At 41.9% G+C, this 24,866-nt stretch overlaps 1 protein-coding gene across 1 annotated transcript; it reads left to right on the top strand.

Moving 5' to 3' along the window:
* The first annotated feature begins 5,946 nt into the window (after nt 1-5,946).
* LOC116022410 (zinc finger BED domain-containing protein RICESLEEPER 2-like) lies at nt 5,947-7,140 on the top strand. Its single transcript, XM_031263140.1, has 3 exons — nt 5,947-6,579; nt 6,660-6,990; nt 7,079-7,140. The coding sequence occupies exons 1-3, from the start codon at nt 5,947-5,949 to the stop codon at nt 7,138-7,140; spliced, it is 1,026 nt and encodes a 341-aa protein (XP_031119000.1).
* Nucleotides 7,141-24,866: the final 17,726 nt, after the last annotated feature.

Here is a 24,866-nt window from a genome sequence, read left to right as displayed (position 1 = left end):
TTTGTACAATTATTCACCCCTTATTTTAGTTGTTTTGAGGTTTATTTTCTGTATCCTAGTAGAATTGAGAATTGTTTGTGTGTTATATTGTCCAAGTGCTGATTTATCTACAAGGAACAACAAAGGAAGAATATTGGAACATTTTGGACAAGTTCTGGAAGAAAAGGAAATTACAAGGAAGAATACAAATTGGAAAAGAATTGGAAGTTGCCTAATGGGCCAAGGCCCATCTACCTCCTATATGTTTGACCTATTCTCTACAATTGAAGGAGGTTCCCTTACAGAGTTCTGAACTCTAGCTTTTAGTTTATATTTCCCTAGCATAGTTTAGATTAGTTACACAGTAGATTAGTTAATTTCAAGATTGGAATCAAAGATTGAAGATTGGATTGTTCTTTATCAGTTAAGTTCTCTTATTCCTTTATTACTTTCTTGCAATGTTTATGGTTATTAATTATTGCTTTGTTTTGTTTACTCACATCATGCGGGAGTAGTTCGTTTATGGGTTTGGATTAGGGATCCTTTGTTAATCTTGATGTTCGATTTATGATTAATTGCATAAAGGGATTGAATCTTTTACCTAGGGTTTATGTTGATTTGGGGATTTCTTTGTACTAGTTATTGGTTTGTGGCCAGAATTAATTGCTAGTCTAGGAGAGGGATTCATTACAACGACAGTTGGATGGAGACCTCGAGCCTTACCAATTTCAACCTAATTTTCCTGCTATGAAAGTAGAGGTAATTTTGGGGGCTTACAATGCTTAGGTGCTTAAGGTTATGATTGATGCATCACGATAGTGGGGCAATCTTAGCCTAATTCTCTTATTGATTACGAAAGTAGCTGAGTAGAATTCTTTTGTGCATTGCCCATATATCCCTTGGTTAATTATTCTTTCCCTAATCCTGAGTTTGTTAGAACATCACAATCCCCCTAATCTGGCCCACACCTTTATCATATAGTTTTTATCTTAATCAATTGTTTACTTTTATTCCACATCATTCAGTCTTTGTTACTTGGATTCTATAAATTCATATACTCTAGTGCCTGGTAATTCACACAGTTACGTGCCATAACACCAATCCTCAGCGGAACGACATTACACCCTTTTTACACTCATCATTTGTGCTCATCAATTATCGACCTATTATTTAAATGATGATCTAGAGAGATTTTGATTGTGCTACATTTATAGGCTGGAAGATATTAGAAACAAAACTAAATGATTCCAGACATCTATTGTAACACCCCTACTCGGCTTACCGTACAGCCGGAGTAGTTACCGCCACACCTAGAGTGAATTCTATCACCTCTTTGACAAACTCCACTCTAAGTGCATAGGCTAAATGGAAACGCTTCACAACAACTATCACCCAACATAGTCATATGTATATATTTGAGCCAAAAAGGGCTTAGTTAACCAGTCATATACATATCTACCTATATATATAAGGATGTGCCTGGTGAGCCAAAAGACCAGTTCGGATTGATCACAATCCAACTAACCCAGCTCATCAACCACAAAGGTTGCAAAAAAAAAATATTTACACAAAAGATAAAGTTCCCAAAGGTTTTTCCGAGGTATACCACCTACTCGATCTGTTGGTATACCGGGCCCGTAACCATTCCCCACACTAGATGCCACTCCCCTTCAAACCAAGTGATATGGTCTAGGAAGTGAGATGTGATGTTCATCATAGACCATTCATCCCAAAATTCTGGAGGACTCGAGTCACAAGGGTGAGGGTAATGAACAACAAACTCTAGAGGATTACTTCCCTTCAAGCTTTCTATGGGGTAAAAACCAAAATTGGCTTGAACATTAGGACCATCGGAAATGGAAAAACTATCTACTGCAGGTGAGCTATCTGGAGCCACAGGAGCATAGCCAGGTCCGTAAGGGTCGGCACCCGTCATCCACGGTATATACACCTTGTAGCCCATCCCTAGGCATGTGTACTCCGGCGAATCCTGGGGGTTCGCCGGGCTACACGAGCCTACGCTAGATGGCATCTGTTACGAAACACAATGAAGTGTAGTTAGCACGGCGGCTAAGTAAGGAGATTCATAGGTCACCCAAAACTAAATAAAGGTTTTGGAAAATAGATATTTGAATACTTTAATACTTAGCTCATAGGCTAATACTCTACCTGCAACAAATTATAAACAGAGACTTGCCCAATTGGCAAACATGCCTTTAACAACAGTATGAATCTTCCTTCCTCTTCACCAAAGAGATCCATTTCTTAATATATCATTAATCAACTAAGGTTGTATTTTACTTCACCTTTCACGGTGTGCAAGAATTTGGGACTCTTCCCAACATAGAGATTTCTCTCATTTTAATTCGGTTTAGGCAAGGCATGTCTTACTAGACTATCCTACCTCCATCTTTGAAAGTTATAACAATTATCAAGCAAATCAACAAATAGTGGAAAATCATGGATTTTACATTTTGATTTCAATCAGATTATTTGAAATTTTCCTCACAAGGAACTTTCCACCAACTTTCGCCTCAACGAGGGCTCACCAACTTCCCTTGGTGCTTAAAATTTCATCACATCTCCTTTCATCGTAGCTACAAAGTAACTACATTCTCATATCAAAAGTCCACTTAGTTTCTTTGGTAGAAAGCACATTCTCATATCAAAAGTCCACTTAGTTTCTTTGTAGAAAGCACATTTTCATATCAAAAGTCCACTTAGTTTCTTTGTAGAAAGCACATTCTCATATCAAAAGTTCACTTAGTTTCTTTGTAGAAAGCACATTCTCATATCAAAAGTCCACTTAGTTTCTTCTTCGAAAGCGTGAGGCCTTTGGAGTATTCTGCTTAACTCCCTCTCTGACCACTTGGATCATCGAACTCGGGTTCAGTGGTCATCCCTCGGTCTAATACTGATCCCCTAGACGTAAGGTTCGTTAGAATGATTCCTAACTGGCCCTACTAGGTCTATAAAAATGACACCTACCCGGACTTCATAGAGTAACTATAAGTGTGCACACCCCCGCAGGAATATGTCATCCTAACGAGTTATATAGTACTCGGCGAATAGACTTCGCCCATAGTATGAATGATCATACAACATAACAACCATTGGGCAAGGGCACTTAAAGCCACCCGTAGGTCAATCAAGGTCCTCCTCAACTTACTCAGAAACTAAGGTTTTCAAAACATTCTTTCTTTTCTTGAACAAAAAGACATTTTGGATATACTTCATATTCAAGTCTCATACTTGAAATCAATCCACCTCCTTTACCAAGTCCAAAAGTTTCCTTTTCCTTTTCAAACACTTTGATAGTATACTAATTACCATTCACTGAGGTGATTAAGTATAACTATCATAACCTTGTCAATGTCACATTTCACATGTTCATGACATACAACATATACATATGTATATATAACATATAACCTCTCATATTACTTATACATATATACATACGGTACATGTACTATATATGATATATAAATCATACATATGTTTATATCTATGCACAGACACACATACTATATATGTATATTCATGATAGATATATATTTAACATATATGCAGTACACACAACACACACACAGCATCACTATATATATATAATATATATATATTTTCGAAAAATATATATATGTGTATATTATACCCGGTATACTCATATCACGATTATATGTACTTGTTTACAAAATATGATCTTCACATAGCATATATGTTTATATTTCCTACTAACATGCACACAATTAAATTTCAACATAGAATTCCTAATTTCAACTATCAATTATTTAATTTCAAGTAACCTTATCCAACTTCAGGAATCCCTTACCTCAAAACCGATTTATGTCTCCTTAGAAACGTTCTTGAATTATTTTCCCCAAATGTTCACCTAGAAACCCTAGGAAAATTCAACACCATAACAACATATTTAAGAGATTTCTACCTAGAATTAGGATCTAGGGATGAAAACAAAGCCTTTAACCGAATAAAATTAAAGTTTTACCGAGTATTGAAGAACTTGCGAAGAGAATTTGGCTATGGATTCTTGAGCTTCAAGGAAGAAGATGAAGACTAAAACTCTCTCTCTTCTCTCTTGTTTATTTCGGCCAAGGGGGGTAAATGGGAGATCAATCCACTAAATTCTACTCTTTAATTAATTTAATAATGATTTGTGGTGAGTTAAAGTGACACTTGTCGCATTCTTGTGGTGAATCTTGAAAAATATCTTTGGCGTGCCAGTTATGGGTAAAAACAGATATAATTACAGTAGAAAATATTTTAGTTAGGAATGATTTCGAAACCAAAATTATTCCGAACTCGATCCTAATCTTAAATTCTAAAATCGGACAATGTTCGGTACATCGCGAAATACGGCGATGCTAAGGTCGAAATAAATTTTTACTCTTATCAGTTAATCTAATTTCAACTTAACTGAGTAGGAAGTTCATGGTTAATGGTAGGGCTGTCAAAATGGGCCGAAGCCCGCGGGCTGGCCCGCACCCGGCCCGCAGTGGGGCGGGTTAGGGCTGTAAAATACTAGGCCCGCTAAGGAGCAGGCCTAACGGGTTGCGGGCCGGCCAGCGGGCCAGGTATTATTTAAAAAAAAAAATAAAATACATATATATGTATATAAGTTTAAGTTATAATATTTTACGTTTACCCTAGGCCCTTGATTTCCAATATCCCCTAATTCAAAATCATATTGCATCGGCTTCAGACTTAGCGAATAGCGAGATTGCGAGTTTGCGACTTTGTGAATTGCGAGTAGCGAAGTAGCGAACTAACGTGTAACGACTAACGAGTAGCGACGATTGGGGGGTTGTGACGCTGACCAGGAGAGAGGAGACCACCGTCTCGCCTCCGCCACATCGCCGACCAGGGAGTTTCAGTCCAGCCGCCAGCCGCCAGCCGCCACATCGCCAGCCACCACCTGCGTCTCCACTCTCCAGCCGCTGCCTTCACCGTTCTGCGATTCCAGCCGCTGCCGCCAGCGCTCGGGTCTTCTCTCCGGCCTCCGCAGGTAAGCCCTCGGCAATGGCATCCAATAATGATTAAAACTCATTTTTTGTCTTCTTTCACAGTCAAATACTAAAATATTTTAGCAATTTAGCATGTTTGATTTGTAAGTTTGTGTAGTTAAAGTTAGTACTTAACTTATTATTAATAATTTAGCATGCTTTAAAAGTATTAATTAAGATGTTGTTTAATTGTGAGTTGTGACAGTGTGTCTAGTTTACTGTTAGTGTTTACTGTTTAGTACTAAAATCAGTTAGTTTGTATTTTGGTAAGATATTAACTTCATAGCTTGCATCACTTTGTTAAGTATAAGTTTGTGTAGTTTAGTTAATACTTAAGTTAATGTGTTAAGTAATTGAATATTTGAATATGTTAATTGTTTAATTTTAGGTGGGTTACGTTGGTACATAATGGATCCTTCTCAAGGACAAAGTTCCCCTGTTGATTTAACAAATGACAATGACACCGAAATAACGCAACCTACACAACTTGAAACCCAAGCTAAAAAAAGACGCATCACTTCAGATGTTTGGAATCATTTTATAAGACTTGAAAAAACTGCAAGTAGTGATAAAGAATTGGCTAGATGCAAATATTGTAATAAAGAATACACTATTGGGTCACATAGATATGGAACATCAACTTTAAGCCGTCATATGACCAGTTGTAAGCAAAAGCCTAAATATGAAGATGTTGGTAATATGCTTATTGACCATGAAGGGAAGTTGCGTGCTAAAAAGATTGATCACAATAGGGTTCGTGAGATGATTAGTATGTCAATAATTTATCATGATCTTCCATATTCTTGGGTGGAATGGTCAGTTTTTCCATGTTAGATGTTCTGCACATATCTTGAACCTTATTGTTCAAGATGGATTGAAAGTAATTGGTGATTCTTTTTACAAAGTTCGAGAAAGTGTGAGGTATGTTAAAGCGTCAGAGGGAAGAATGAAAGTCTTTGAAGAATGTGTTGAAAAAGTAGGTATTCAGCTTAAACTTGGTTTGTCTATTGATGTGCCTACTAGGTGGAATTCAGCATATAAAATGCTTGATACTGCAATCAAGTATAAGCGTGCTTTCAGTAGTCTGCAATTACTTGATACAAACTATAAGCATTGTCCTTCACATGAAGAGTGGGTTAGAGTTGAAAAGATATGCGATTTCTTAATGCCTTTTAATAAAATTACCAAATTGTTTTCTGGTTCAACTTATCCCACATCCAACTTATATTTTCGGCAAGTTTGGAAAATTGAGTATTTGTTGAGAATGAATATGAAAAATGGAGATCCAGTGATTAAAGAGATGGCTTGTAAAATGAAAATCAAGTTTGATAAATATTGGGAGCAATATAGTGTTATTCTAGCAATAGGAGTTGTCTTGGATCCAAGAATGAAATTTAAGCTTTTGGAGTTTTGCTACAAAAAGTTGGATGAAAACACTTACAAAGAAAAGTTAGATGTTGTGAAGAACAAGTTGTATATGCTTTTTGAAGCATATAAAGCCACATCTTTGACCGCGACGACTAGTTCAACTGCAAGTACTAGTCGATGTGAAAATGTTATAGCAAGTGATGATTTCGGTGTAAGTATTTTACTTAGTGTGAATTATTTTCTTAATTCTTATTCTAATATTTGTGAATTTGTTATTAATGTGTTGTACAGGATGAGTTCATTGAATATAGTGTTCAAGATAATGTGCAAAATGGTAAATCTGCTTTGGATGTGTATTTAGATGAGCCACAGATGGATATGAAGTCATATGCTAGTTTGGATATTCTGAACTTTTGGAAGGATAATAAACATCGCTTTGGTGAGTTATCTTTAATGGCATGTGATGTGTTAAGTATTCCTATTACTACAGTGGCTTCGGAATCGGCTTTTAGTATAGGAGGTCGTGTGTTGAACAAGTATAGGAATTGTTTGCTTCCTTCCCATGTTCAAGCATTGATTTGTACACGCAATTGGTTAAGCGGTTTTGAATTAGATGATAAAGGTAATTCACTAATTTCTTTATTCAACATTTTAATGATTTAATTATTATAAATAATAATATGTTTTCAATTCTTGAAATTTTTGCATAGGTGATGATGGTGAAGTTGAAGATGTTCCTGTTCGTGTTCCAACCGAATCTTCTGAAGCGTAGTGTGTTTTAGAATTTGATATTTGATTATGAACTTTAAATGTTAATTTCGTCGTTTAGTGTGTTTGTGTTTTGGACTTATATGTGTAATGTTTAATGAATTGATTATTGATATGACATTATGGACTTTGATTATTAATTCATCTTTGAACTGTAATTTGTTTTAATGCTAATCATTTTTATAATTTTTTTTGCTTAATTTGAAATGAAGTAAAAAAAAAAAAAAAAAAAAAAAAAAAAAAAAAAAAAAAAAAAACTGAAGCCCGCGGGGCGGGCTAGGGTTGTGTGTTCCCTAGCCCGCGGGCCCGCGGGCCGGCCCGCGAAAGCCCGCCAAAAAAAAGCCCGCAGTGGGGCGAGCCTAATGGGGCGGGCCGGCCCGCTATGACAGTACTAGTTAATGGTATAGTGCATACAGTCCACTTCCTAGGGCAATCTGAACGGAACGCATGTTCCTAAAAATTTTACGGTTCGTGACCGGCACGCATGTTCGCAGCTTATTAACGACTATTCTAACTACTAAAAATCATTTTGAAATATCTGGAGATCACAACTCATGTATGTCAATGCCTTAGAATAAAATAAAATTAAAATATTTTTTTCGAACTCTAGGCTTATTGGAACGAGTGGAGTGTTACATCTATTTACTATTTATGATAACAGACAAAAGTTTAAGACAAAAACTTGTGTGACCCCGTCTCATTGGTCTCAATCCATGAGACGGGTCGGATATTTGATTAACGAGGTCAAATACCTGACCAACTAATCGATTCTTTGATCAATTAATCAAATATTTGACCCGTGAGACGGTCTCAGACAAGTACTACTCAAATTTTAAAATATCACCAAAGTAAATTTTGAAACAAAACTCATATGTCAATGTAAAATTTTAAAATAAGAATGTTTTTTCATGCAAGGAAAAAAATTACATAATATTTATCAATATCTATATAATAAAAAAAATTATCAATTTCTCTTTTTATCCATTTATGTAGACATATATTATATTAATAGAATTGTCAATTTCTCTTTTTATCCATTTATACAATATGAAAATATATACACATTTTTTTTTTATAGAATTGTGATTACTAGCATAATTATACACGTTAATTACTACAATAGTTACTCATTAAAAATTATTTTAAAATATGTCTAAACTCATACTCTTAATTAAAAAATAAAAAATATTTAAAATTTTGTCTAAATATGTAATATAGTTAGGGACTACATTAATCCATATAAATTTAAAAATTAAATTCTTTTAATTTGTAAATGTAATTGTCTTAATTATAATTAATAAAATATAAAATATAATTGAAAATAAAATTATAAAATTAACAAAATATGTATTCATCAGTGTTGCAAAAATCCCGCCTAGGCGCCGATTAATCCCCGCCTAGCGTATCACATTAAATGGTGGTCTATGCGGCTGGCCGGCTAGGCGACCGCCAAAGCACCGCCTAGGCCGCTTAGGCGCTGACCGCCTAGGCGTCAACTAGACCGACTAGGCCTTCTAGTCAGTCGATTAACTATTGTTCGTTTTTTTTAATGGGCTATTTTACTCAAAACAACATCGTTTTGAGTGAAATAATCCTTAATTGTACAAAACTTTAGCTATTTTTTAGGTTAATATTTAATATTTTAGTATTAACTATTAAAATATTATATAATTTATAATTATTAGTCTTTAAAAAATTAAAAATACTTAAACAAATTTTTAAAAAATAAAAAATTAATAAAAAAAATACACGGACGACTAGGCGCCGATTAATCCCCGGCTAGGCGTCCTAGGTGCTAGGCGCTCCCCGAGCGCCTAGCGATTTTTTCAACCATAGTATTCATACATATTTATATTTTTAGAAATGCATACGTACATATACCTATGCACTATATTAATCATACAAAATTAAAATGCTATTTTTTAATTTCTAAATTTAATTATTTTAATTATAATATATCAATATAAATTATAATTACAGAAATTATATTATGGAATTTGCATACATACATATTAATAAATATTATTTGTATATACACTGTATTACACAATCATATAAGAAAATGAGTCTGATCAGAGTTTAAAATCACATATACAAAATTTAAAATTTACATTTTTTAATTTATAAGTATAATTTTCTTAGTTATTATTCATATTATTAGAATTATAATATAAGAAATACGATTATGAATAATTCGATTTAATTATGTAAATTTTTCTCCATAAATTTATCTAAATATGTACATGATTAGAGATTATATTAATCATATAAAATTTTAATTATAATTTTAATTTTGTATGCTATGATAATAGATACTTGATCAAATATATGAAAGTTCAACTATATTATTATATTGTATATTTTAATATATTTTCATAATAACAAAAAAATTTCATGCATCGCACGCGTAAAACACTACTTTATGTTTATTTCGGTTCCACTTTCCATTTATCAATTCCCTGAATTATGGGCTTTGTGGGAATCCAATAGCACCATTGGGCCACCATTAAGCCCGGTGAGTTTATTAATCCAACTGAAATAGGGAGTAGGCTTATTCACAAAATGCCTCTTATCGATATTTTAGGCCCATTTTAAAAGTAAAACCAATATAATTTTATCGAAACAAATAATCTTGGAAGTTTACGAGCCTGCGAGGCCCGCACTTGTTAGGTAGGTAGGTAACTAAATATAACATTGTAATATCGATACGATTAAATAAATAGTTTCTAAATTATGGGACATTTTGTTAAGACATTGAAATCAAATATTTGGTATTTATAATGGGTTTTAAGTATAAAAAAAAAATATATATATATATATATTTGCTTGATTGTAAAAAGAAATTAGAATAAAAACAAACAAATACGGAGTAAATAATAAATGCAAACATGCAATAATATTGTTAGAAAACGCACAACAAAAAATTGTACCAATGCACAAAAAAAAACACAATTAGATACGCATCACCACAGAACACACCATTAAGTATGCATAAAAGACCACACAGTGTTCGAAAACGTACTGTTAGGTGTGGGGAGGTATGGTGCATTTTTTTTTTTGGGTGTGTGGTGCGTTTTGTAGCTGACAGGGTAATTGGGTACCCGACCCGGAACCATTGTCATGACCAAGACAGTTGCCGTTCAAACTATCCAAGACACCTCACTCTTCAGCATCAATGCGCAACGGTCCAACTCCTCGAGCATTGATCACCAACGTTCAGCTCTCCTCAGTATTGATGACCAAATGTTCAACTCCTCAAGCATTGATGTCCAACGTTCAACTAACGTTCAATTCCTCATTAATGCTCCGTTACTGAGCTGAAAGGAATAAAAAGACTCACAACCACGTAGTAAGACACGACACTTGAACTTAGACAATACATACTGAACTCACTTGTACACTGAGCACTACGCTCAATATTGTATTCAAACATTCAAATACTCAAATAATATACCGGTAACACCATTATTACCGTCATTGGTGCTTTCATTGAGATCCGAGATCAGATCTCAGGCTAAAATCACAAAATCAAAAAACCACTCTGTTCATCTCATCACTATCAATGGCATTTGGATCCAGCAGCTCGCATACACCTAGTCAGGTGAACAAGGGTCACCCCTCGGGTGATCTTCGTGAGCAACTCAACAGTAACCGTGGGGGTGACCTTCGCAGCCAACTCAACAAAAATAACCACAGAGAAGGTGACCTCCGTACCCAACTCAACAACAACCATGGTGGTGGCCACACTAGCCAACTCAACAACAACCATGGTGGTGGCCGTACTCCCCTCCCAGCAACTGCTGCTCCCGCCCAGGTGGTGGACCTTCAGGTAGCAGCGCAGGTCATCCAACAGGCGGCGGCGACGATGGCCCAACTAGTCGCAGGAATGCAAGGCCAGATCTTACCGCCACCACCCCCTCTGGAGGAAGAAGTGCAATCTCCGAGGCAAAACAGAACTCAACGACAGGAAGGTGGAACTCAACCAGTTTCCAGATCTGTTCGAGAACGACCGGCGGCTTCTAGATCTATCCGAGATCGGCTGGGGGTGCAAGGATCCTCCAATAGAGGTCCCCGTGCCCAAGCAAGAAAGGCAGTAACCAAACGACCATCCGGAGAAACGATGGGCGAATCTGGTGGATTGGCTCCGCGTCACTCCACTAGACACAAAACACTACAAGAAGGCCTGGTGGAAAGACTCCAAAGGCAGATAGATGATTTGGAAAAGAAAGTAGAAGCAAGAGAACACTCACTAGAATCGGAGGTAAGAATGGCCGCTCCATTCTCTCCTGACATAATGGAAGTTCCTCTTCCAAAAGACTTTCGACTACCCACCATCAAGGCCTACACTAGCACTTCAGATTCGCGTACCCATATGACAAGATACAAGGCAGCCATGGTCATGATTGGGGCAAGCGATGCCATCATGTGCAGAGCGTTCTTGTCCACTTTGGACGGAACTACTCAAGATTGGTTTAGCACAATCCCGGACGGATCAATTCAAACTTTTGCAGAGCTATCCAAAACTTTCTTGTCTTATTTCTCAGGAAGTATACAACATAAGAAACCATTCTCACATCTCGGGGGGGTAAAGCAGGATAAGGGAGAAAGCCTGCGAGACTTCTTAAGCAAATGGAAAAAAGAAGTCAACAACGTATATGACTTCGATTCGAAGGCAGCGATTCTCATCTTCATCCAAGCACTGAGGTCAGGTGATTTCCACAAACAAATGAACGCCCACCACCCACGCTCTTATGAAGAACTCATGAGAACGGCCAACCGGTACGCAGACGCTGAGGAGGCTGACAGGAGAAAAAAGGATGAGGAGGAAGGACAAAAGAGTGGGCGACCTGATAAAGCTGGTCCGCCTAGCCAGGCACCACGACCAAACCAACCACCCTCAAAGAAGGGAAGAGATGACCGACCTCGCCTCATCCCATTACGACATCTGACACCGCTAACTCACCTAGTTAACGTAATCCTTAATCAAGCTGAAGACATGGGGATCGTGCAATTTCCGCAAGAGTGCATGAAAGTCTCCCCAAATGCGGATCAATCCAAGTATTGCAGATTCCATAGGCAGGTGGGCCATGATACCGATGAATGCAACGTGTTAAAACGCCAGATTGAAGAACTCATCCAAAGGGGATATTTCAGACAATTCGTCAAACGAACAGGTCAACAAAAGTCAGGCCAGAAGTCAGGCCAGCAACAACCTCAGCGCAATCTACCAAAAAACGTTTGGAAAAAGGATGACAGCTCCGAACCGTCATCCTCGAGTGGTAAGAAAAGGGAACACGACCAAGTAACCGTAACGGAGCGTGATCTCTCTGACAAAGACTCAAAAGAGCCCAGGAAACACAAGAAGCAGACCATACACTTTATCTACGGAGGTCCTGCAGGCGGAGACACACAAGCAGAAAGGAAGAAGTGGAGTCGCCAATTATATGTAGGTGAGGTGGTCAGCCTTCCAAAGGGAAAAAAGCAGAGGAGGGAAGCCATTACCTTCTCTGGCGATGACCTCCCAGAAGTTCCACTACCTCACCGAGATGCGTTGATAATCAAGATGGAGATCAACGACAGCATCGTGCATCGCATACTCGTAGACACCTGGAGCTCAGTCAACGTGATGTACTACGACGCTTTCACCAAACTGGGACTGCCCAGAAATCAGCTCAAAGAGGTACGGACTCCACTTTCTGGGTTTACTGGGGATTCAATAGAAACAGAGGGATCCGTGGTATTACCAGTAGAGATAGGCGTGAGCCCCAACACCTCCAAGATGAACATGGAGTTCATTGTGGTGAAACTCACATGTGCTCATAACATCATACTAGGGAGGCCAGCTTTGGAAGATCTGAAGGCAGTAATTTTGATGGAGCATCTGTGCATGAAATTTCCCACGCCATACGGGATAGGAGTTGCGAGAGGAGATCAGAGAGCAGCTCGTAGCTGTTACGTCAAAGCGTGCAAGAAAATTGGACAGAAAGATCTGCAAGTCCACACCATTGCAAAAAGAGTGCTGAAAGAAGAGGAGGGCTGGCCCCGCGCCGAGCCTGCATCTGAAACGGAAGACGTGGTGGTCGATCCCGCACGAGCAGATAGGGTTGTAAAGATTGGCACTGGATTGGCACCGGAACTAAGAGCCCAGATAATCGAAGTCATCCGACAGTTTAAAGAAGTTTTTGCGTGGGGTCTAGAAGACATGCCAGGTATCAATCGAAACATCATAACCCATAAGTTAGTCGTGGACCCTACCAAGAAACCAATACAACAAAGAAAGCGATACATGTCGGCTGAATGAAGGGACTTTGTGAAAAACGAGGTGGTCGCGTTGACACAGGCAGGACATGTCAAGGAGATCTATTATCCTGAATGGTTGAGCAACATAGTCCTGGCCCTAAAAGGCTCCACGTGGAGAATGTGCGTTGATTATACAGATCTCAACAGAGCCTGCCCTATGGATCGATTCCCCTTGCCAAACATAGACCAGCTGGTAGATGAGACGGCAGGATGTGAATTGATGAGCTTCATGGATGCCTTCCGTGGGTACCATCAAATATTCATGCATGAGGAAGATGCTGAGAAGACCGCGTTCACCACCCAGAAGGCATTTTTTGCTACTTGGTCATGCCGTTCGGCCTCAAAAACGCAGGCGCAACTTACACCCGGATGGTTGCCAAGTTGTTTGGGAAAGTACTGGGACGAAACATGGAGGCGTACGTAGACGACATGATTGTCAAAAGCCGCAGAGGTGCCTCCCATGTCAAAGACCTTAACGAGGTATTTTCTATTATGAGAAATTTCAATTTACGCTTGAACCCTAAAAAATGCACCTTCGCAGTCAATGGGGGCAAGTTTCTAGGATTTATGGTCACTAGAAATGGGATAGAACCAAACCCAGAAAAGGTAAAAACCATTATTGACATGGAACCCCCGCGGTCCATCAAAGAAGTCCAAAGACTCAATGGTCGCTTAGCGGCTTTGGGTCGATTTCTATCTAAATCGGCCGAACGATCCCTCCCCTTCTTCCAGATACTAAAGAAGAATAAAGGGTTTGAATGGACTCCAGAGTGTCAGTCGGCCTTCGATGACTTGAAAAAATATTTGCTATCCCCGCCACTGCTTGCAAAACCAGAGGCGGGTGAAACCTTACTCTTATACCTGGGTATATCACAGGGTGCGATCAGCTCCGTATTGGTCAAAGAGGAAGGAGGGACTCAGCGTCCCATTTACTATGTGAGCAAAGCTTTACACGATGCAGAGCTACGGTACACGGCCGTAGAAAAAACAGTATTCGCTGCGGTCACCGCCTCTAAAAGGATGGCGAGATGGGCCATGCACCTCAGCCAGTTCGACATTGAATTCAAACCAAGACCCGCCATCAAAGGTCAAGCTCTTGCGGACTTCATAGTGGAATGCACAGCCCGCGAGGTGACGGAGCATGTGGAAAATGAAGATGGTGGATGGTGGACCTTGTCTACGGATGGCTCATCCAACAGTAAAGGTTGCGGTGGTAGAGTAGTGCTCATCACCCTAGAAGGATTCCGCGCTTACTATGCAATCAGGTTCCATTTCAAATTATCTAACAATGAGGCAGAATATGAGGCCCTCCTCAACGGATTGCGGTTAGCAGCAGGACTACGAGCAGAAAAAATTCGCATCCGATGTGACTCCAAGCTAGTGGTCGGCCAGGTGACTGGGGAATACGAAGCCAATGAAGGGAACATGCAAAGATACAGGGACGCAGTGCTGCGAACCTTGCGAGAATTCGAGGGGTATGAAATTCACCAAGTACCTCGAGAACAGAATGCTAATGCTGACATGCTCTCCAAGCTGAGCACTGGGATCCCCGGCCACATTCGCAAAATTGCTCGGGTTGAGGATTTGGAAACATCCAGCATCGACATCTCATGGGTCTGCCCCGTGCAAACCAGAGAGCCATGTTGGATTGACCACATCATAAAGTACAAGAAGGATGGCACTTTACCAGTGGACGAGCAAGATGCAAAGCTGACAAGGTTGCGGGCACCCAGCTACGTGATATTGGAAGACAAGTTATATAAACGATCCTATAATGGCATACTCTTGAAGTGTGTATACCTTGACGAAGCAGAATTGATGATGAGAGAAGTCCACGAAGGAGTGTGCTCCGCGCATCAAGGAGCATACACTATAGCTCGACGCATCATGCTGCAAGGTTTCTTATGGCCAAAGATGTTGAAGGATTGCGCAGAATACGCCAAGCGATGCCCTAAGTGTCAAGAATTCCAGACATTGCCAGGACGACCCGCAACCAACTACACTCCGGTGAGCACAGCAATTCCGATCCATTCTTAAGATGGGGAATAGATTTGGTAGGAGCCCTACCCACGGGCTCGGGAAGCCGGAAGTACATTATCGTGGCCATTGACTACTTCACCAAATGGGTGGAAGCTGAACCTCTGGCTAGTATCACAACAGCCAGGTGTAAAAAGTTCGTAGAGAAAAACATACTATGCCGCTTCGGTATCCCCATCCAAGTAATCACTGATAACGGACGTCAATTCGAAGGCAGAGAGTTTTCAGACTTTTTAACGGAATGGGGCATCAAACACAGCTGGGTGGCGGTATCATACCCACAGGCGAATGGTCAAGTAGAGAATGCCAATGGAACCATTCTTGATGGTTTGAAGAGGAAATTGGAAGGAGCTGGCGGGGCGTGGGTTGAGGAACTGGACAACATCCTTTGGACCTATCGCACAACCCCAAGGAGGGCTACTAGTGAAACTCCCTTCGCATTGAGTTACGGGTTCGAAGCTCGAGCTCCATCAGAGGTGATGATACCAAGTAGAAGGATGGAAGTGTACGAGGCAGAGCAAAATGAGATCCAACAGGGAACCGATCTCAATTTCATAGATGAAAGGCGAGAAGCTGCGTTTTGTAGGATGGTAAACTACAAAAGGCAGTTGAAGTCCTATCATGACGCTAAAGCTAAACCCAGGTACTGTCAAGTAGGTGATTATGTTTTGAGAAGGAGAGAAGCCAGTCAACCCTTGGAAGGAGGCAAGTTCGCGAAAAAATGGGAGGGTCCGTACATCATAGACGAGGTGATTCGTACAGGAACTTACAAGCTGATGACAGTAGGTGGCAGGTTGATTGATAGGATATGGAATTCAGAACACTTAACAAAATTTTATCAGTAGGAAGTCAAGTCCTGGTCTGTCCAGGTTATCTTGGTCCGTCCACAGTGTTGGTCCGTCTAACCCAGATGAATAAAATTCCATGTTTTTTGTTATATAAAGAGGGGCATCATATAAGTTGAAAAAAAAAATATCGAAGTCCCACCTCGGCACATGGTCAAGGTTTTCACCTCGGCACAATGCCGAGGTGAAACCTCGACATGGTGCCGAAGTGAAACCTCGGCACAACGCCGAGGTGAAACCTCGGCCTAGTGCCGAGGTCAGGAAAAAAAAATCGGCACAAAACTAGTTCGAAGCAAACGTTTTATTTTATTTCAATAACATTCGATGCCATCACTTCTATTACATTTCAAACTACTAGCTCTTCAACTCCTACTCAAGAATCTAGGTCTTCGAGGACTTGGGATACTCCACTGCCAAAGGGAGCTCATCCTCAGGCACAAGGGCGATGGCCATACTCTCTTCCACGGGAGCTTGTTTCGGCTGCTTCACGGCATCCTTCTCTTCCTCCCCATCTGACGGAAGGGTCAGTGGATCCTCAACGGTATCCCCGACTTCGTGCCCACCCTCCTTCCTCTGCTTCAACTTCTCACGTCTGGCCAACTCCATCAAGCGGAACGATCGGCGCCTCTTCGTCCCCGCACTTGTTTCAGCAGCNTGACAGGGTAATTGGGTACCCGACCCGGAACCATTGTCATGACCAAGACAGTTGCCGTTCAAACTACCCAAGACACCTCACTCCTCAGCATCAATGCGCAACGGTCCAACTCCTCAAGCATTGATCACCAACGTTCAGCTCTCCTCAGTATTGATGACCAAACGTTCAACTCCTCAAGCATTGATGTCCAACGTTCAACTAACGTTCAATTTCTCATTAATGATCCGTTACTGAGCTGAAAGGAATAAAAAGACTCACAACCACGTAGTAAGACACGACACTTGAACTTAGACAATACATACTGAACTCACTTGTACACTGAGCACTACGCTCAATATTGTATTCAAACATTCAAATACTCAAATAATATACCGGTAACACCATTATTACCGTCATTGGTGCTTTCATTGAGATCCGAGATCAGATCTCAGGCTAAAATCACAAAATCAAAAAACCACTCTGTTCATCTCATCACTATCAATGGCATTTGGATCCAGCAGCTCGCATACACCTAGTCAGGTGAACAAGGGTCACCCCTCGGGTGATCTTCGTGAGCAACTCAACAGTAACCGTGGGGGTGACCTTCGCAGCCAACTCAACAAAAATAACCACAGAGAAGGTGACCTCCGTACCCAACTCAACAACAACCATGGTGGTGGCCACACTAGCCAACTCAACAACAACCATGGTGGTGGCCGTACTCCCCTCCCAGCAACTGCTGCTCCCGCCCAGGTGGTGGACCTTCAGGTAGCAGCGCAGGTCATCCAACAGGCGGCGGCGACGATGGCCCAACTAGTCGCAGGAATGCAAGGCCAGATGTTACCGCCACCACCCCCTCTGGAGGAAGAAGTGCAATCTCCGAGGCAAAACAGAACTCAACGACAGGAAGGTGGAACTCGACCAGTTTCCAGATCTGTTCGAGAACGTCCGGCGGCTTCTAGATCTGTCCGAGATCGGCTGGGGGTGCAAGGATCCTCCAATAGAGGTCCCCGTGCCCAAGCAGGAAAGGCAGTAACCAAACGACCATCCGGAGAAAGGATGGGCGAATCTGGTGGATTGGCTCCGCGTCACTCCACTAGACACAAAACACCACAAGAAGGCCTGGTGGAAAGACTCCAAAGGCAGATAGATGATTTGGAAAAGAAAGTAGAAGCAAGAGAACACTCACCAGAACCGGAGGTAAGAATGGCCGCTCCATTCTCTCCCGACATAATGGAAGTTCCTCTTCCAAAAGACTTTCGACTACCCACCATCAAGGCCTACACTGGCACTTCAGATCCGCGTACCCATATGACAAGATACAAGGCAGCCATGGTCATGATTGGGGCAAGCGATGCCATCATGTGCAGAGCGTTCTTGTCCACTTTGGACGGAACTGCTCAAGATTGGTTTAACACAATTCCGGACGGATCAATTCAAACTTTTGCAGAGCTATCCAAAAGTTTCTTGTCTTATTTCTCAGGGAGTATACAACATAAGAAACCATTCTCACATCTCGGTGGGGTAAAACAGGATAAGGGAGAAAGCCTGCGAGACTTCTTAAGCAAATGGAAAAAAGAAGTCAACAACGTATATGACTTCGATTCGAAGGCAGCGATTCTCATCTTCATCCAAGCACTAAGGTCAGGTGATTTCCACAAACAAATGAATGCCCACCACCCACGCTCTTATGAAGAACTCATGAGAACGGCCAATCGGTACGCAGACGCTGAGGAGGCTGACAGGAGGAAAAAGGATGAGGAGGAAGGACGAAAGAGTGGGCGACCTGATAAAGCTGGTCCGCCCAGCCAGGCACCACGACCAAACCAACCACCCTCAAAGAAGGGAAGAGATGACCGACCTCGCCTCATCCCGTTGCGACATCTGACACCGCTGACTCACCCAGTTAGCGTAATCCTAAATCAAGCCGAAGACATGGGGATCGTGCAATTTCCGCAGGAGTGCATGAAAGTCTCCCCAAATGCGGATCAATCCAAGTATTGCAGATTCCATAGGCAGGTGGGCCATGATACCGATGAATGCAACGTGTTAAAACGCCAGATTGAGGAGCTCATCCAGAGGGGATACTTCAGACAGTTCGTCAAACGGTCAGGCCAGCAAAAGCCGGGCCAAAAGTCGAGCCAACAACAACCTCCGCGTAGTTTACCAAAAAATGTTTGGAAGAAGGATGACAGCTCCGAACCGTCATCCTCGAGTGGTAAGAAAAGGGAACACGACCAAGTTACAGTAACAGATCTCTCTGACAAAGACACAGAAGAGCCCAGGAAACACAAGAAGCAGACCATACACTTCATCTACGGAGGTCCTGCAGGCGGAGACACACAAGCAGAGAGGAAGAAGTGGAGTCGCCAGTTATATGTAGGTGAGGTGGTCAGCCTTCCAAAGGGAAAAAAGCAGAGGAGGGAAGCCATTACCTTCTCTGACGATGACCTCCCAGAAGGTCCACTGCCTCACCGAGATGCGTTGGTGATCAAGATGGAGATCAACGACAGCATCGTGCATCGCATACTCGTAGACACCGGAAGCTCAGTCAACGTGATGTACTACGACGCTTTCACCAAACTGGGACTCCCCAGAAATCAACTCAAAGAGGTACGGACTCCACTTTCTGGTTTTACGGGAGATTCAATAGAGACGGAGGGATCCGTGGTACTACCGGTAGAGATAGGCGTGAGCCCCAACACCTCCAAGATAAACATGGAGTTCATTGTGGTGAAACTCACATGTGCCCATAACATCATACTGGGGAGGCCAGCTTTGGAAGATCTGAAGGCAATAATTTCGATGGAGCACCTGTGCATGAAATTTCCCACGCCATACGGGATAGGAGTTGCGAGAGGAGATCAGAGAGCAGCTCGTAGCTGTTACGTCAAAGCGTGCAAGAAAATTGGACAGAAAGATCTGCAAGTCCACACCATTGCAAAAAGAGTGCTGAAAGAAGAGGAGGGCTGGCCCCGCGCCGAGCCTGCATCTGAAACGGAAGACGTGGTGGTCGATCCCGCACGAGCAGATAGGGTTGTAAAGATTGGCACTGGATTGGCACCGGAACTAAGAGCCCAGATAATCGAAGTCATCCGACAGTTTAAAGAAGTTTTTGCTTGGGGTCCAGAAGACATGCCAGGTATCAATCGAAACATCATAACCCATAAGTTAGCCGTGGACCCTACCAAGAAACCAATACAGCAAAGAAAGCGATACATGTCGGCTGAACGAAGGGACTTTGTGAAAAACGAGGTGGTCGCGTTGACACAGGCAGGACATGTCAAGGAGATCTATTATCCCAAGTGGTTGAGCAACATAGTCCTGGCCCCAAAAGGCTCCACGTGGAGAATGTGCGTGGATTATACAGATCTCAACAGAGCCTGCCCTATGGATCGATTCCCCTTGCCAAACATAGACCAGCTGGTAGATGAGACGGCAGGATGTGAATTGATGAGCTTCATGGATGCCTTCCGTGGGTACCATCAAATATTCATGCATGAGGAAGATGCTGAGAAGACCGCGTTCACCACCCAGAAGGCATTTTTTGCTACTTGGTCATGCCGTTCGGCCTCAAAAACGCAGGCGCAACTTACACCCGGATGGTTGCCAAGTTGTTTGGGAAAGTACTGGGACGAAACATGGAGGCGTACGTAGACGACATGATTGTCAAAAGCCGCAGAGGTGCCTCCCATGTCAAAGACCTTAACGAGGTATTTTCTATTATGAGAAATTTCAATTTACGCTTGAACCCTAAAAAATGCACCTTCGCAGTCAATGGGGGCAAGTTTCTAGGATTTATGGTCACTAGAAATGGGATAGAACCAAACCCAGAAAAGGTAAAAACCATTATTGACATGGAACCCCCGCGGTCCATCAAAGAAGTCCAAAGACTCAATGGTCGCTTAGCGGCTTTGGGTCGATTTCTATCTAAATCGGCCGAACGATCCCTCCCCTTCTTCCAGATACTAAAGAAGAATAAAGGGTTTGAATGGACTCCAGAGTGTCAGTCGGCCTTCGATGACTTGAAAAAATATTTGCTATCCCCGCCACTGCTTGCAAAACCAGAGGCGGGTGAAACCTTACTCTTATACCTGGGTATATCACAGGGTGCGATCAGCTCCGTATTGGTCAAAGAGGAAGGAGGGACTCAGCGTCCCATTTACTATGTGAGCAAAGCTTTACACGATGCAGAGCTACGGTACACGGCCGTAGAAAAAACAGTATTCGCTGCGGTCACCGCCTCTAAAAGGATGGCGAGATGGGCCATGCACCTCAGCCAGTTCGACATTGAATTCAAACCAAGACCCGCCATCAAAGGTCAAGCTCTTGCGGACTTCATAGTGGAATGCACAGCCCGCGAGGTGACGGAGCATGTGGAAAATGAAGATGGTGGATGGTGGACCTTGTCTACGGATGGCTCATCCAACAGTAAAGGTTGCGGTGGTAGAGTAGTGCTCATCACCCTAGAAGGATTCCGCGCTTACTATGCAATCAGGTTCCATTTCAAATTATCTAACAATGAGGCAGAATATGAGGCCCTCCTCAACGGATTGCGGTTAGCAGCAGGACTACGAGCAGAAAAAATTCGCATCCGATGTGACTCCAAGCTAGTGGTCGGCCAGGTGACTGGGGAATACGAAGCCAATGAAGGGAACATGCAAAGATACAGGGACGCAGTGCTGCGAACCTTGCGAGAATTCGAGGGGTATGAAATTCACCAAGTACCTCGAGAACAGAATGCTAATGCTGACATGCTCTCCAAGCTGAGCACTGGGATCCCCGGCCACATTCGCAAAATTGCTCGGGTTGAGGATTTGGAAACATCCAGCATCGACATCTCATGGGTCTGCCCCGTGCAAACCAGAGAGCCATGTTGGATTGACCACATCATAAAGTACAAGAAGGATGGCACTTTACCAGTGGACGAGCAAGATGCAAAGCTGACAAGGTTGCGGGCACCCAGCTACGTGATATTGGAAGACAAGTTATATAAACGATCCTATAATGGCATACTCTTGAAGTGTGTATACCTTGACGAAGCAGAATTGATGATGAGAGAAGTCCACGAAGGAGTGTGCTCCGCGCATCAAGGAGCATACACTATAGCTCGACGCATCATGCTGCAAGGTTTCTTATGGCCAAAGATGTTGAAGGATTGCGCAGAATACGCCAAGCGATGCCCTAAGTGTCAAGAATTCCAGACATTGCCAGGACGACCCGCAACCAACTACACTCCGGTGAGCACAGCAATTCCGATCCATTCTTAAGATGGGGAATAGATTTGGTAGGAGCCCTACCCACGGGCTCGGGAAGCCGGAAGTACATTATCGTGGCCATTGACTACTTCACCAAATGGGTGGAAGCTGAACCTCTGGCTAGTATCACAACAGCCAGGTGTAAAAAGTTCGTAGAGAAAAACATACTATGCCGCTTCGGTATCCCCATCCAAGTAATCACTGATAACGGACGTCAATTCGAAGGCAGAGAGTTTTCAGACTTTTTAACGGAATGGGGCATCAAACACAGCTGGGTGGCGGTATCATACCCACAGGCGAATGGTCAAGTAGAGAATGCCAATGGAACCATTCTTGATGGTTTGAAGAGGAAATTGGAAGGAGCTGGCGGGGCGTGGGTTGAGGAACTGGACAACATCCTTTGGACCTATCGCACAACCCCAAGGAGGGCTACTAGTGAAACTCCCTTCGCATTGAGTTACGGGTTCGAAGCTCGAGCTCCATCAGAGGTGATGATACCAAGTAGAAGGATGGAAGTGTACGAGGCAGAGCAAAATGAGATCCAACAGGGAACCGATCTCAATTTCATAGATGAAAGGCGAGAAGCTGCGTTTTGTAGGATGGTAAACTACAAAAGGCAGTTGAAGTCCTATCATGACGCTAAAGCTAAACCCAGGTACTGTCAAGTAGGTGATTATGTTTTGAGAAGGAGAGAAGCCAGTCAACCCTTGGAAGGAGGCAAGTTCGCGAAAAAATGGGAGGGTCCGTACATCATAGACGAGGTGATTCGTACAGGAACTTACAAGCTGATGACAGTAGGTGGCAGGTTGATTGATAGGATATGGAATTCAGAACACTTAACAAAATTTTATCAGTAGGAAGTCAAGTCCTGGTCTGTCCAGGTTATCTTGGTCCGTCCACAGTGTTGGTCCGTCTAACCCAGATGAATAAAATTCCATGTTTTTTGTTATATAAAGAGGGGCATCATATAAGTTGAAAAAAAAAATATCGAAGTCCCACCTCGGCACATGGTCAAGGTTTTCACCTCGGCACAATGCCGAGGTGAAACCTCGACATGGTGCCGAAGTGAAACCTCGGCACAACGCCGAGGTGAAACCTCGGCCTAGTGCCGAGGTCAGGAAAAAAAAATCGGCACAAAACTAGTTCGAAGCAAACGTTTTATTTTATTTCAATAACATTCGATGCCATCACTTCTATTACATTTCAAACTACTAGCTCTTCAACTCCTACTCAAGAATCTAGGTCTTCGAGGACTTGGGATACTCCACTGCCAAAGGGAGCTCATCCTCAGGCACAAGGGCGATGGCCATACTCTCTTCCACGGGAGCTTGTTTCGGCTGCTTCACGGCATCCTTCTCTTCCTCCCCATCTGACGGAAGGGTCAGTGGATCCTCAACGGTATCCCCGACTTCGTGCCCACCCTCCTTCCTCTGCTTCAACTTCTCACGTCTGGCCAACTCCATCAAGCGGAACGATCGGCGCCTCTTCGTCCCCGCACTTGTTTCAGCAGCACTTGCTCTCTTTGGACTCATGATGAACCCAGCTAAGCTAACGTGTTGAGGAAGGATGAAAGACACAGATTCTGAGAGGGTCCTTATATACATACGAAGCCGGCCCATACAAGGAAACAAAATCGCAGGGAAATTAGGAAATTTTCCACAAATCTGTGAAGTTTCCATCCGGTAAAATTTCCTTCTAGAATCCAACATACCAAATTTTCAGCACAAGTGCCAAGCTGATACTCCCTAACTACCTCCGCCATTCTCGCTAGCTAGGGAGTGGGGGGTTGGTGACAGGGTAATTGGGTACCCGACTCGGAACCATTGTCATGACCAAGACAGTTGCCGTTCAAACTACCCAAGACACCTCACTCCTCAGCATCAATGCGCAACGGTCCAACTCCTCAAGCATTGATCACCAACGTTCAGCTCTCCTCAGTATTGATGACCAAACGTTCAACTCCTCAAGCATTGATGTCCAACGTTCAACTAACGTTCAATTTCTCATTAATGATCCGTTACTGAGCTGAAAGGAATAAAAAGACTCACAACCACGTAGTGAGACACGACACTTGAACTTAGACAATACATACTGAACTCACTTGTACACTGAGCACTACGCTCAATATTGTATTCAAACATTCAAATACTCAAATAATATACCGGTAACACCATTATTACCGTCAGTAACGCATTTGTGCATTTCATTGTTGTGCGTTTTTTAACACTATTGGTGTGTGTGTGTGTGTGTATATATATATATATATATATATATATATATATATATATATAATCTATTTATTTATTTATTTATCTATGTGTGTGTTGAATGCATTGACAATGACATTTTTACTTTTTTATTTTTTTCTTCAACATAATTTTATTACAATATGCAAAATTAGAGGAAAGATAATGTAATGAGTTTTATAATTATTAAATTATTCGAATCCTATAATAAAATAGTAAAAATAAGCAAACAAATTGGATACCCGATATCAAATTCAATCATAGAGTACAAAATTCACCAATCAAATGAGAAGTATCTAATTCTGATTTGTGAACTTTCATTACTCACACAAACTTAACAAATTATGATTGTGAATGTAACTATGAGATCAATATCTTATTAGACAAATTAAACAATCTATTCTTTTTAA

This window comes from Ipomoea triloba, chromosome 6 (assembly GCF_003576645.1).
Source record: "Ipomoea triloba cultivar NCNSP0323 chromosome 6, ASM357664v1".
In the NCBI taxonomy this organism is placed as follows: Eukaryota; Viridiplantae; Streptophyta; class Magnoliopsida; order Solanales; family Convolvulaceae; genus Ipomoea; species Ipomoea triloba.
Note: the sequence above shows the minus strand (reverse complement) of the source record. Positions and strands in the feature narration are given on the sequence as shown.

Bases quoted from the DNA above. Each gene is read 5' to 3' on its own strand.
- LOC116022410 (XM_031263140.1), top strand. From the start codon at position 5,947: ATGAAAGTCTTTGAAGAATGTGTTGAAAAAGTAGGTATTCAGCTTAAA. The intron at 6,580-6,659 runs GTAAGTATTTTA...TGTGTTGTACAG, and splicing joins TAGCAAGTGATGATTTCGGT to GATGAGTTCATTGAATATAG. The intron at 6,991-7,078 runs GTAATTCACTAA...ATTTTTGCATAG, and splicing joins TTTTGAATTAGATGATAAAG to GTGATGATGGTGAAGTTGAA.